Source organism: Elephas maximus, chromosome 11 (assembly GCF_024166365.1).
Source record: "Elephas maximus indicus isolate mEleMax1 chromosome 11, mEleMax1 primary haplotype, whole genome shotgun sequence".
Classification (NCBI taxonomy): domain Eukaryota; kingdom Metazoa; phylum Chordata; class Mammalia; order Proboscidea; family Elephantidae; genus Elephas; species Elephas maximus.
In genome coordinates this window covers 90492086-90505369 of record NC_064829.1, presented here as the reverse complement: position 1 = coordinate 90505369, position 13284 = coordinate 90492086, and the positions used below count along the sequence as shown (strand labels likewise).

Below are 13284 nucleotides of genomic sequence, written 5' to 3'. Positions count from 1 at the left end.
TTAGTAAATAAGAGCATGACCTACTCTAAAGCCATCATTTCTCCTTAATACTCCACTCATTGACTGGGTGGCTAAAGGAAAACAACCTTTCTCATCCTCCGTTTCCTTATAGAAAATGAAGTGTTGCATACACAGTGCTTTGCACCATACAACCTGATCAATCTACATAAGCATATGCTCACATACATGGTATAGAATTTTCACTTTGGTGTGATGAACTCCAAGGCGATTTTAAATAGACCTACTGGAAGCATCAATCCTGGACATTTCCACTGAGTGGTCCTCCATGAGTCCCTGTTTCTTCAAATTCTGTGCAGCTGAGTTGATGGCAAATGACTTCCTGTTCGAGACGAAGTTCTCTCATTTTTTGTGAGATCCCCTGAGTATGGTCTTACAAAGCCTTCTATACCCTTACCAACATGGCTCTGAAACATCTTATGTGATTGGAGGGGAAAAAAAGCCTTAATCGGACAATTCTCCCTCAATATAATTAAATATAAAATATTTAATTTTAATTTCTGTCTTTGCTACAATTGCCATGTGACTTCCATTGTCCACACCAGCAACCAGGCAACACACACGGACATTCAGTGCCAAACTGAATCCCAAAACCAGATATTGGGCATACACAGTGAGCCTATTTCAGTCATGTCTTCAATAAATGAACACTTAATAACAATAAAAAAACAATAGTATGTGGTTATTTCTCCTTCAAAACCAACTTTTTTTTTAAAGCACTGTGTTCTTCAGTGTTAAATACTGACACAAACACAAAATTAACCAGCCGTTAAGCCTTATAAAATGAGTGAAAAAACCGTGTGTTCAAATTTCTGCAGTTAATTGTTAGCTTGAACCAAGGATTAAGTCCTTCTGATGTAGAAATAATTACAAAAAACTGTTGCTTTTGAAGCATGCCAGTGTCAGTTAGGCTTATGTGAACTAGGCTGACCCCCACAAATCAGCATCCAAGAACCTGGAAATGGTTGAAGTTAGAAAAGTTACGGAAGTAAAGGAATAGCAGAATATTTAACATTGTTGTTGTTAGGTGCCATCGAGTCACTTCGGACTCATAAAGACCCCATGCACAACAGAACAAAACACTGCCCAGTCCTGCACCATCCTCACAACTGTTGCTGTGCTTGAATTGAGCCCACCATTGCAGCCACTGCATCAGCCCATCTGATTGAGGGTCTTCCTCTTTTACACTGACCATGTGCTTTACCAAGCATGATGTCCTTCTCAGGGGACTCATCCCTCCTGATAACATATTCAAAGTATGTGAGATGTAGTCTCACCATCCATGCTTCTAAAGAGCATTATGGTTGTCCATTTGTTCATTCTTTTTGCAGTCCATGCTGCATTCAACAATCTTCGCCAACACCACAATTTGAAGTCGTCAATTTTTCTTCAGTCTTCTTTATTCATTTTCCAGCTTTCACGTGCATATGAGGTGATTGAAAACACCATGGCTTCCATCAGGTGCCCCTTAGTCCTCATAAGCGAATGTTAAAAATTATACCGGCTTCATCAACAGTAAGCATTAAGGAAACTTCTCGGGACATTTATGAATATGGCTCACACATTTTTCCAGATTAAATATTATATTAATCTAATTTATTTCAGTGATTGGAATCCCATTTTTTCACGTGCTATAGACAAAGCACTGAAGGTGGTGGATTCAAAATATAGGCAATTAGAAGCTGGTGTCCTAGGAAAAAGTTCCCAGAGAAAATGAAGATAACTGCAGGACAGGGAATGAGAGCACAAGTTTACATTCATGATTTCAAAATTGTTTTGTTTGAAAGCACATTTATCATTCATTAATCCTCTGCTTGTTTACTGATCTTGTAACCTCAGAAAGTACCGAGTCAGCTAATGATTACTCAAGCTAACTCTCGTTGATAATTAGAAAGCCATTTCTTTAAAGCTCCCCATTTTTATAACTGGGAACCAGGAAGGAAACCTCAGCAAACTTCAGACTGTTCTTTACAATCTCTCTATAACATCCACCCAGATTGGATTTCTTGAAGAAGTATCTCCAGCAGCACCAGAAAGGAGAGCCAACTGTTTCTGAGACTGCTACCACTGGAAAAATAAGGCCAAGCTTGGCAGGCAGTTCTTGGGATGGCTACTGATTATTTAAGGTTTGAAGGAATTTCTTTCATGAAGAATGTACACAGTACTGAAATCTTAAAATCAGTGTGCGATGAATTTGTGGTGAGGGACGGAGATGTCATCATACTTTCTTATCCAAAATCAGGTAAGGAAGCAGGATATGAAATTGAAAAAGACTGTGGAATGATGTTACTAATTCTGTGCCTTTTCTATGCCTCAAACTTGAATATATATGTACATATACATATATATATACACACACACACATATATTATTTTGCCCCAAAGCATGACCTAATAGAGTCATAGAGATGGATTAATACAGGAAATTATAATTCAAGGAGAAGTGACAAATGCAGTATTGTACCGTTTTGTGGGCCTTGTAGGAGAGAATGCTATTGCATGATTTGGTGTTCACGTAGGATTCTTTAGAGGAGACAGATTATTGAAAAATCTGAATGAAAAAAAGCATGTACCACGAAATGTCTACAATGAATGTGAGAGTGTAAGGTGAAGAGAGATCAGGCACGGTGGTTTACATGTGTAAAGGTTTAGAATTGAAAGATACTGAGGTATATTCCAAGATCTGAGAAGACATGGATAATTGCTTTGTGGAATGTGGGGGTAGAGAGGGGCAGGAAATGAGACTGGAGACGTTTTAATAGTAAATCATGTGGACTTGTAAACCATGCTAAGCAATTAGGGAAACACAGTGCAAATACATAGGAAGGTTTTAAATGGAGAAGTGATGATAAATGCATTTAAACATCACAAGGGCCTCTATATGTTGAAGGAATAATTGCCTAGAATAAGAGTAGAAAAGATAATGTTAGATCTTCAGACCTCATCCAGCAATAACTGTGATTAGGTCTAAAAATTACACAGGAAACGTTAGAATTCTGCCATACTGAGCAATATGTAGGCAGTATCAAAGGGATGGGGTCTTTGACTGAATAGTGCAGGGTTTCTCAGCTTTGTTATTACTACTGACATTTTGGGCTTGATGATCCTTTATTTTAGGAGTCTGTTCTATACACTGCAGGATGTTTAACCACATCCCAGACTTTATTCAATAGATGCCTGTAGCACACACTTACCCCATTGATGACCAAAAGGAAAAAAAAAAAAATTCTCCAGAAATAGAAAAATGTCCCTTTGATGGCACAGTTACCTAAGGTTGAGCACTACTTGATCAGATGTTATGGAAGAGAGAAGCCTCCATATATTTCTGAGATTTCAGACCACGAAAACTAGGTGAATGTTGGGTGCCATACATTGAGACAGAAAGAGCTGGAAGAAAAGCATATCTATTGGAACTGGCGTTACAGAGATTAAGAGACTTTATAGTTTTGATATACTGGCTGGGTGTGTAATATAAAAGATGGAGAAATGTGAGTGGATTTAAGCTAGAAACAAAGAAGTAAATACTACAAAAGTAAATTTGTATACTGGTCCATCATATTTTTGGTGTGCTTTCTTAAGAACCTTTGGACCAGGCCTCCATTTTATTGCTGGCCTCGTTAGGACTAGTGTAAATAAACCAATGCAATCGTGTATGTGTAGGCAGCTGCATTTAATTGGACACATGAGTAACATATTTTAAAAAATATTCTTTGTTTCTTTTCTTCTCTTTTATAATGAAATATCTAGAGAAAGGATGTTGATGTCATTAGCTCTAAGGGTCAATGATTCAGTCTCCAGAATGGCATATCCAATTGTATGGGTGTTTTTGTTATCTAGTGCTGCTATTACAGAAATACAAGTGCATGGCTTTAACAAAGAGAAATTTATTCTGTCACAGTTTAGGAGGCTAGTAGTCCAAATTCAGCTCCAAAAAAGATGTTCTCTCTTTGTCAGCTCTGGGGGAATGTCCTTGTCATAATCATCCACTGGCGTAGGAGCTTCTCAGCAGAGGGACCCTGGATCCAAAGGATAAAGCATTTGTGGGGAGTAAGTCTTTCTAGATAATTCAAAGGCAGGTAGCAGATAGATTCCTATGGAACTGATTTTTCTTCTGTATGAGTATATTTCCAAGAACAAGATAAGTTTTCTCTCCTGGGTCCTGTCAGTATGTTTTCTCTCTTACTTTCAGGAATCTTGTCACATGGTCAGCCCTACTTCCAATTGAGTAGGAAAAAAAATATTTGGCAGCTTTATATAAAAAATAATGTCTGCTCCCCTGAGAGTGAATCCATTTTTTTTTTTCCCAGCCCTATCTAAAGGTACTATGTCAATGGGGTGAACATTGGCATGGAAGATGGTAGAGCTCATTCTTCTGGTGGAGTTGTGAATGTCTATGGAAGCTTTCCACTTGTTTATTCTCCTTTTCATTGCAAGCTAGTACTCTAGAGAGTCTTTACATACGTGCCAAACAGGATTAGGGAGTTGAATATTAAAGAGGAGGATGCATAGAGATGGGGAACATTAGGAACAAGAATACTAGGTGTGTGCTCTCATAGAAAACAAAAAGTATTTCATGAATGAAGAAGTAATTAAATGCTCTGGAATGGTTGAAAGTCAGAAAGAAGTATGTCAAAGTCTTTCCTTTTCCATCAAGGAACCAATTGGTTAGTGGAGATCATCAGCCTCATCCACTCCAAGGGAGATCCCTGCTGGGTCCAATCCGTTTTGACCTGGGATCGTTCACCATGGATAGAAACAATAGATGGGTATGAACGTGTCAACAATCAGAAAGATCCACGAATATACTCCTCACACCTCCCAATTCAATTATTTCCCAAGTCATTCTTCAATACGAAGGCCAAGGTGAGCTAATAATTGCAACGACAGAATTGACAACTTCTATGTCTTGGATGCCTTCCTTTGCATACAGAGCTAAAATGTGATTCATGAAAGTGAACATAAGAGAAAACCTCGTTCCATTCCAGAATGTTATACACTAGGTTATCTCCTTGATGTTGCTCCATAGATACCCATTCCTCATTGTTTTTGTTGTTAGTTGCCGTCACGTTGGCTCTAACTCATGGCTACCTCCTATATAACAGAAAAAACCTTGCCCTGTCTTGCACCATTTTCATGATTGTTAGTATGTTTGAGTCCATTGTTGCAGCTATTGTGTAGGACTTTCCATGCGAGGGGGCACACCTTCCAGCACTATATTGGACAATATTCTATTGTGATCTGTGAAGTTTTCATTGGGTAATTTTCTGAAGTAGATCTTCAGGCCTTTCTTCCCTTTCTTCATTAGTTAATTATATCTCTGCACCCCTGAAAGAGTACTTTATATTAATTTCCTCATAGTGGAAACAATTGAATTATAAATTAGCACCTACATTTCAGAGGATTTGTGGGTGTGGTGCTCATATATGAAACCCAGTTGTGCTTCTTCAATGATGATATCATCTAAGTGTACTGTCTTTCCCAGTCAACCTCTTCATAGGACTCTGATGTGTAATTTCAGGTACTACAAAGGAAGGTTCTTATGTTTAGAGTCCTTGAGGATATAATTGTGAATTTCTCTTAAGTTATTGATTCTTATTGTGGTAAATATATATATCACAAAACTTTCACCACATGAGCATTTTTTACATGTACAACTCATTGACATTGAGTTCTCCCTGTTGGGCAAACATCCCCACATAATGAGTACTTGAGATAAAGTTTGTTAAGTGAATGAATTGGAGAAGACCAAACTGCAGTTAAGCATTTGCTGGGAATTGGCTTTTTTACCATTTGTCAAGATTTAAGAATAGGGGATTGGGTGCATTTATTTTCATTATTATTATCATTTTTTTTTTATTTCAGGCTATTTACTTAATCAGAAATCCCAGAGATGTTATTACTTCTGGTTATTATTTCAACAAAGCATTGAGATATGTCCAGAATCCAGAGTTATTTGAAGAATATTTTGAATGCTTTCTTCCGGGAAATGGTGAGTCTCACTCAAGATAGGGGATCTGGATGGAATGGTGGAGGTCTTGTACCTCATGTCGCAACCAGAACATCTCCATGTTTGATTGTCAGTGTTTAAACAGCCACAACGCTTTAGAAACCTAGGGTTTATTAAATCCATACCACGTCACATGTAACAACAGGATCTCAATCTCCACACTCAGTTGTCTTGAAAATTCTCTCGGTAAAATTTTGAGACACTACAACACTAATGTTACTTAAGACACTAACATTGTGGAAAATTCAGTATATGGCATCATAATCTGTCTGTATTCTTTGTTACACTTGCACGTAAATCTAAATTTATTTCAAAGTAAAACGTGTAGTTTTATATAAATAAATGACTAACATATGGTGAGAGAAATCAGGAAAAAAATTGTCTCAGGCTTTTTATAACTGTCAGTACTTAAATGGTAGCAGCACATTTCAGTTTTGCCAACTCCTGCAACTTAAACTAAATATCTGTCCTTTCTGAGCCTCAATCTTTTAAACATTTTCAGCTGGTAATTTTTAGTTTTTGTTATATAAGATATAAAATATTATCAAAAGAAAAAGTAATGGCATAATGACCTGTCTCCTAACATACCCATCAACTACATCAAAATTTCAATTAATTTACAGTCTTATTTCTTCTACCACCTCCAACTTATCCCATCCCGTCAACTGTATTATTCCTAAGGAAAATTCAAACATGAACATTGAAATAATCAGGATAAAGTATGAAAAAGTACTCCGCCACGTTCAAATTAAGGGGGATGTAGATTTAGTTACACTGCGGTAATTTCATTGAGGCGCCACGTTTCACAAATCCTTTAGCAAGCGATCAAAATGTATAAAACACACAATATTGTGTAGACAGGCATACTCGTGCATTGTTGGTGTGGACAAAAAATAGTAGGAGTCCATTTAGGGTAATTTTGAAAACTATAAAATTAGATTAGCACTTAAAAGTTGATACATGAATTTGGAAAAACCAAACCAAACTTAACAAGGAATACTAAAGGGAGCTCTTCAGTTAGAGAACCAAGGACATCAGACAACAACTGCAGTCTGGGAACAAGACACCATCAGCCAGATACCAACCTACGTAAAGAACTCTCAATAAAAAAAGCAAAGCTAAAAGACTTAAAACAGGGAAACCTACGTCGATCTGTAAATGACAACAATGACAAAACAATAAAAGGGGGAATAAACAGGGTAGGTATAGAATTTTCAAATGGAGAGGACTTCAAGGCAATCTCAAATAATAAAAGAATGTTTCAAACTTAGTAAGATAAGGCGAAATTTCAAGGTAACCACAAAGAAAGCTAACAAACCTACCCATCATAATAAAAAAGAAGAAAAACATAGTCTCAGTAAACACAAAATCTATAACAACAAAAGAAAATAAAATCCATAAACAAAAGGAACCCAGCACAGCACAGTAAGAGGCACAAAGAAAATGTCAGCATGACACACACAAAAAAAGCATAACAATGTGATAGCAATAAACTCATACCTATTGATAATCACACTAGATTCAAATGGCTTAAATGCACCCATAAAGGAAAAGAGAGTGGCAGAATGGAATAAAAAAAAAAAAGAAAAAAAGATTCATCAATATGCTGACTACAAGAGACACAATTTAGACACAAAGACTAAGTATATTAAAAATCAAGGGATGGAAAAAGATATATATCAAGCAAACAGTAACCAAAAAAAGAGCAGAAGTGGCAATACTAATCTCAGACAAGTTGATACACATTTCTGACTTTTGTACTGGAAAAAAATACAGGAGCAAAAATGCATAAAAAATGAACATGCAAACTGTTCAATGAAGACTTATTTGTAATTCTAATAACAAAAACCAGAAAAAGAACTAAATGTCCACCAGCTATATGTTGGAATACTATCTACATTAAAAAAGGAAACAATGCTGCTGTACTACTAAAGAGCAGTCTCTGAAATCCATTGCTAAGGGAAAAAATAAATATGTGGAAAAAAGTGTGCAGACTATAATACCACTGAACTAAGATGGAGGAGACAAACACAGGATATTGTACAAGGAGAGAAAAGTTGAAACATAGCAACACCTGGGGAAGGTTGGTTAAGAATGGACGCTAATATTATCTGCAGGGTCAAGATCATGGATAGCATTACACATTAGATTAGAGATCCTGGGATTTAACCTAGATTTCAAATAAAAAGATTATTTTTAAAGAGTACCTTAGGTTTGGCAACAGGGTTTCCATAAACAGGGTTTTCCATGAAAACCGTATGAAATGCCACATGGATGAGCCTTGAAAAGAGTCATATTGAGCAAAATAAGTCTCTGGCAAAAGGACAAATTCTATAGCAACTCATCTATATGAAATAAGCAAATATATAGAAACCAAAGATTGGTGGCAGTTACCAAGGGTAGAAAGGAGGGAAAATGAAAGTTTTTGCTCAGGAGGCATTGAGATTATATTTATGATGATGAAATAATTTGGCAAAGAATAGTGAGAACAATTGAGAACTGAAGAAAGTAATCAGTGTCACTGAATCACACATGTAGAAATTGTTGTATTGGCAAATGTTTGCATGTGTATATTTTCAAAGCAATAAGAAAAGAAGAAAAAGAAAGCCCTATCAAAACACACTTCTACACTGTCACACATGGATTTTCCCTGACACACAGTGAACTCAGTGGAAGCTGTTTATTTTTTGTTTGTTGTTTTTTAAATTCTTCATGGAAATAAGAAAAAAAGGGGAGAATTTCCACAACTCACTTGTTTATTCCCCAAATATTTAGACATACACAAAATGAGCCAGATTACACAAGCAAGTGAGTGCACAAGAGTGAACCACACAATCACCTTTTCTTCCCCCATTCACTTGCAGTGCCATATGGATCTTGGTTTGACCATACTCTCGGCTGGATGTCAATGAGAGGAAAAGAGAATTTCCTGATAATTTCATATGAGGAACTGCATCAGGTATCCATTCTTCCAAAAAATTTTACTCTCTCTCATCCCATATCACAGTAATATAAATTCTGACACCATATGTCCCTGGGCCTTGGCATTCTCTGCTTCTCTAGGGTTTGATAATTTGTTGCAAGGTCCATTGGCTTCTTGCCAGTAAGTGGCCCAGCTCATAGCCAGCACATCAGCTCACTAAGCTATCTCAGCTGCTGCTCCCCTAGCAACTTCCCTTGGTCAGCCTCTGCCCTTAAGGTTATTCTACCAGCAGCTCTCCACTGTAGTCCTCTCCACTGCTAACTGGCCCAGTTCACAGCCAACCTAGTGACTTGCTCAGTTGTCTTAGCTGCTCCCTGCTCTCAGGTTTCTACCTTGTCAAGCCTCCCTGCTGCTGGTTCTCTGCCATTGACCTCACCTCTGCTAATTGACCCAGCTCAAGCCAGAGTACCATTACGGGGCCACTCGATCGCATGTGGCTCTGTTTCTCTGCCAGTCCACTCTTAGCCAGCATCTCTCTCTCAACCAGGAGTCTTCTCAATCCTGTGTTTCAGCCATTTATATATCAAAATCCTCATTCATTACAAGGTGGGGCCTCCCTCACCACCCCAGGGTTCAACTACTTTTCCCTTAGGCATGAGATGTTTATTTACTCAGGTCTTGTTAATTACCACACAAAAGGATCAAACCATCAAGTTTTTTCTAGCTTACTCAGGAAATGCCAATTAACTTGGGAAATCCCCTGGGCAAAAGTTACAAACCCTCTGTGGTAGAAAAAACCTATTAACCCCCTTTGCCCAAGTTGCTTCTCTAAAAATTAGGGCAAAGGGGGCTCCTAGGGCACCACAGGGCTAAGGGGGAACATCTCCTAAGCTGTTTTTTTTTTTCAAAGAACCATGACAAAAGACCACACAAAGGAACTCATTGCACCACACACAGGATTTAAACAGTACTTGGCCTTAAAGATCTTTCTCTTGTAAATGCCCTCCTCTCTCTAATTCTCAGATGGCACATGTGCTGATGCTTCTGATAATATGTAAGCATGTTGTGTAAAACTTGGTGTACTGTTCAAATGAAAGGTATGAAAAATTGTTATTACATGATACAGCCATGACTGAAAGACAAGTATCATATCGAGAATTGAGTTCCATCTACCTGAGGTGCATTTCTTATCTCTAACAACCTTGTGTGTCCACCTGGAAATTGTCCTTGAAAATTCAAGACCATTCTCTCTTATTTCTACATTTCCATGAACTTAAGCACAGAGGAGTTCAATACTGATCTTGGCATCATTACTATATGGTCATCTTGTTTCTTCCTCTCCATTACTTCCAACTTACCTTTATTTCCTTTTCTGTACAATGTACTTTTATTCAGTGTTCATCACATTTCAGAGGAGCGTAAACAATTCATCTTCTTTCTGCTTTATTTCATTTTTTTCTCCACTTCATCATTCCCCTGCTCTTCCTATGCTTGTCGTGCTTTTTTCCCTGTTGTATTTTTCTTCATGTCCTCTCCTTTGTGTTTCTTATTCTAGGACATAAGGGCCAGTGTAGAGAGGATCAGCCAGTTCTTGGGCAAGAAGCTGAGCTCAGATGAACTCAACTCGGTCCTCAAGAACGTATCCTTCGAGGTCATGAAAGATAATAAAATGAGCAATTTCTCCCTAGTACCAGATGATATAATGGATCACAGCAAAGGGAAATTATTGAGAAAAGGTAAGAGAGAGTTTTCTGATTTCAGAACATGAAGGAAAGGGCCAGACAACTAACCTACTTCTACAGATACTCTGAAGACAAGGCAGGAGGGAAGTATTTGAATCTTCAGATACAGACACATGGGTGGTTACACTGCTAGGAAATTGTGGAAGTTATCTTCAGATTGATTCCATTGTATCAATACAACTGAGTCAAGGTTATCAGCTTAGAAACAAAATGGGGAGAAGTTATTGAAGTTAAAGCAAGATAAATAGGTATGCTCATTATGGCATTATGATTGGTGTCAGTGGTTATAATTTTAAAGAAAGACCAGTAAGCAGGTTTGTCTGTATTATGTCATGTTTCAAGTTGGGTTTATCTTGAATTAGCATAATATGAAATAAATGCTACACAGTGAAGAGGGACAAGAGAGCGGATAAAGTGCAAGACGGTAATGACAATAATCAATTTTAACATTTACCCTGGTTAATGAAGTAAAGTAATTCATGAAGAGAAAGAAGCATGGAAAAAACGAGGTGGAACCAATAGATTGGGGGTCTCAGTGGAGTTGAAGTATTGGAGAAACTGAGGTGCTCATGTGAATCATCAGGAAGGAGAGAAGCTGATATTCTGAGAACGGGATATGTGAAAGTCAGATCATGGAGGAAGAACGAGTGATGAGAAGATACAGCATGTAACTTTGGGCTACGTGGGGTATAAGATCATTGGAACAGAAACGATCAAGGAACCAGAGTATTAGAAGAATCATAACCCAGAAATTGAAATCGCCAAGAATTTTGTTATACTTGTTATCAAGACTGTTCCAGTGAACTATGAGCTAAAATTTTCCTCGAATGAGGGGTTTTGACCTGAGCCATGATAGAAAGCTACAACAATGAGATAGCCTGGTAGTTGGGCGCTATGAGATTCAAAGGTGGAGAGTAAAAAGGAAAGAGAAAGGGTGGTCTGGAGGCAACAGTGAGGAGAAAGATTACCATTTGTACCTGTATGAGCAAACCAGGGTAAGTGTGAATTGGAGAAAAAACAGCCCCTATCCTGAAAAGATTTTGGAGTATTAAAAGAGGTATACATGTAAAATCCTTAAAAAGGAAAAAAGAGAGAGAGAAATAAACAGTCTGACATAAAGAATTACTAAATGTCATTTAGTTATTATTATTGTTGGTGTTGCCTGCCATATCTATTCAGTCCTCACAGTATTGTGAGGCAGGTACTAGACATTAGTAGGCTATGGTATTGGAGAAGTTCAAATGAGGTCTTGACATGCTAGTTACAAATCTGATCTGGTTTTACTTTTGGTATTTGACAGGAATCACTGGGGATTGGAAAAATCATTTCACAGTGGCTCAGAGTGAAGCCTTTAATAAAACGTACCAAGAGAAGATGGGCAAACTTCCTCAAGGGTTTTTCCCATGGGAATAATGGCCTAATATTTTCAAATCTGGCACGGATACTGACTTCGTTTATATGTTTCTGGGATTGCATTTATGAAACATAATTCGTTTCATTGTGTCCTGGTGACTTTAATCCTACAATGAAATTACACATTCAATAATTGAAAACAACCTAGTTCCTTATCAACCTCATGAACAAGCCTCAAAATGCTATATAATATTTTAATCATGCATAATAAAATAATATTTAAAGCCCATGTAATTTTTTACCAGATTAAAAAAAAAAAGTTAAGACTTTGCTATTTTGAGAACATCTCTATTAAAAAGCATGAACTGAGGAATTAGCTCCACGGACAACACTTGCTCTGCAACCATCACCAATTTCATTTCCTTCAGGGTTTCAACACAATTAAGGGCTACTTATTATTTAATGTGCATATTTCTTTAGTAAAAGCTCTTACTGCCTACACAGATCACCAAAACTGTCCCGCACTCCAACTGCTGTGAATGAGAGCTGCTAACAGCTCATGGCTACCCTCTTCACTGCAAAATGGCACTCAGCCAAATAAGAGACATCCTTTCAGAAAGATAAAACTTCCCACTAACTATCTACATAGCCAAGGAACCTATTTGGAGGCATTTATAGAAGCATTCAGAAACCTGGTGGCATAGTGGTTAAGTGCTACAGCTGCTAACCAAAGGGTTGGCAGTTCGAATCCGCCAGGCACCCCTTGGAAACTCTATGAGGCAGTTCTACTCTGTCCTATAGGGTCACTATGAGTCGGAATCGACTATATGACACTGGGTTTTGGTATAGAAGCATTCATCTCCTGCAGTCACAGTGCAGACAGACCTAAATTCCAGGCTCATCACTTTATTGAAAGAGGGAAAGTAACTCAAACAAAGCACAATCTCCCATCTAGGCAGGGTTCCTATGCCAAATTCTGGTCCCTGATGAGGAAAGAGTTGTCCCTGGGACTAAGGATGGTTTTTTTTTTTTTAGTAGATGTTGTTGTAATTCTTTAGGAGTCAAATTCCTCTTGCTCCCTTGGTCTTTAGAAGTGTATCCCTCCACCTTCTTAAAAGGACACTGGTTTGCAGACTAAGCAGGGGATCCACGTGAGGAGTGTGCATCACAATTCAATGCTCACCCTCAGGAATATCTCCAGCTCTGTTCTGGCTACCAAACCCATAAATTTCAGCATAACCC

General features: G+C 37.8%; 1 protein-coding gene across 1 annotated transcript; it reads left to right on the top strand.

Moving 5' to 3' along the window:
- The first annotated feature begins 2124 nt into the window (after positions 1-2124).
- Positions 2125-12102, top strand: LOC126085007 (sulfotransferase 2A1-like). Its single transcript, XM_049899891.1, has 6 exons — positions 2125-2260; positions 4672-4880; positions 5880-6006; positions 8889-8983; positions 10503-10683; positions 11990-12102. Exons 1-6 carry the CDS (start codon positions 2125-2127, stop codon positions 12100-12102), a joined length of 861 nt encoding a protein of 286 aa, XP_049755848.1.
- Positions 12103-13284: the final 1182 nt, after the last annotated feature.

Bases quoted from the DNA above. Each gene is read 5' to 3' on its own strand.
- LOC126085007 (XM_049899891.1), top strand. From the start codon at position 2,125: ATGGCTACTGATTATTTAAGGTTTGAAGGAATTTCTTTCATGAAGAAT. The intron at 2,261-4,671 runs GTAAGGAAGCAG...TTTTCCATCAAG, and splicing joins ACTTTCTTATCCAAAATCAG to GAACCAATTGGTTAGTGGAG. The intron at 6,007-8,888 runs GTGAGTCTCACT...ATTCACTTGCAG, and splicing joins ATGCTTTCTTCCGGGAAATG to TGCCATATGGATCTTGGTTT.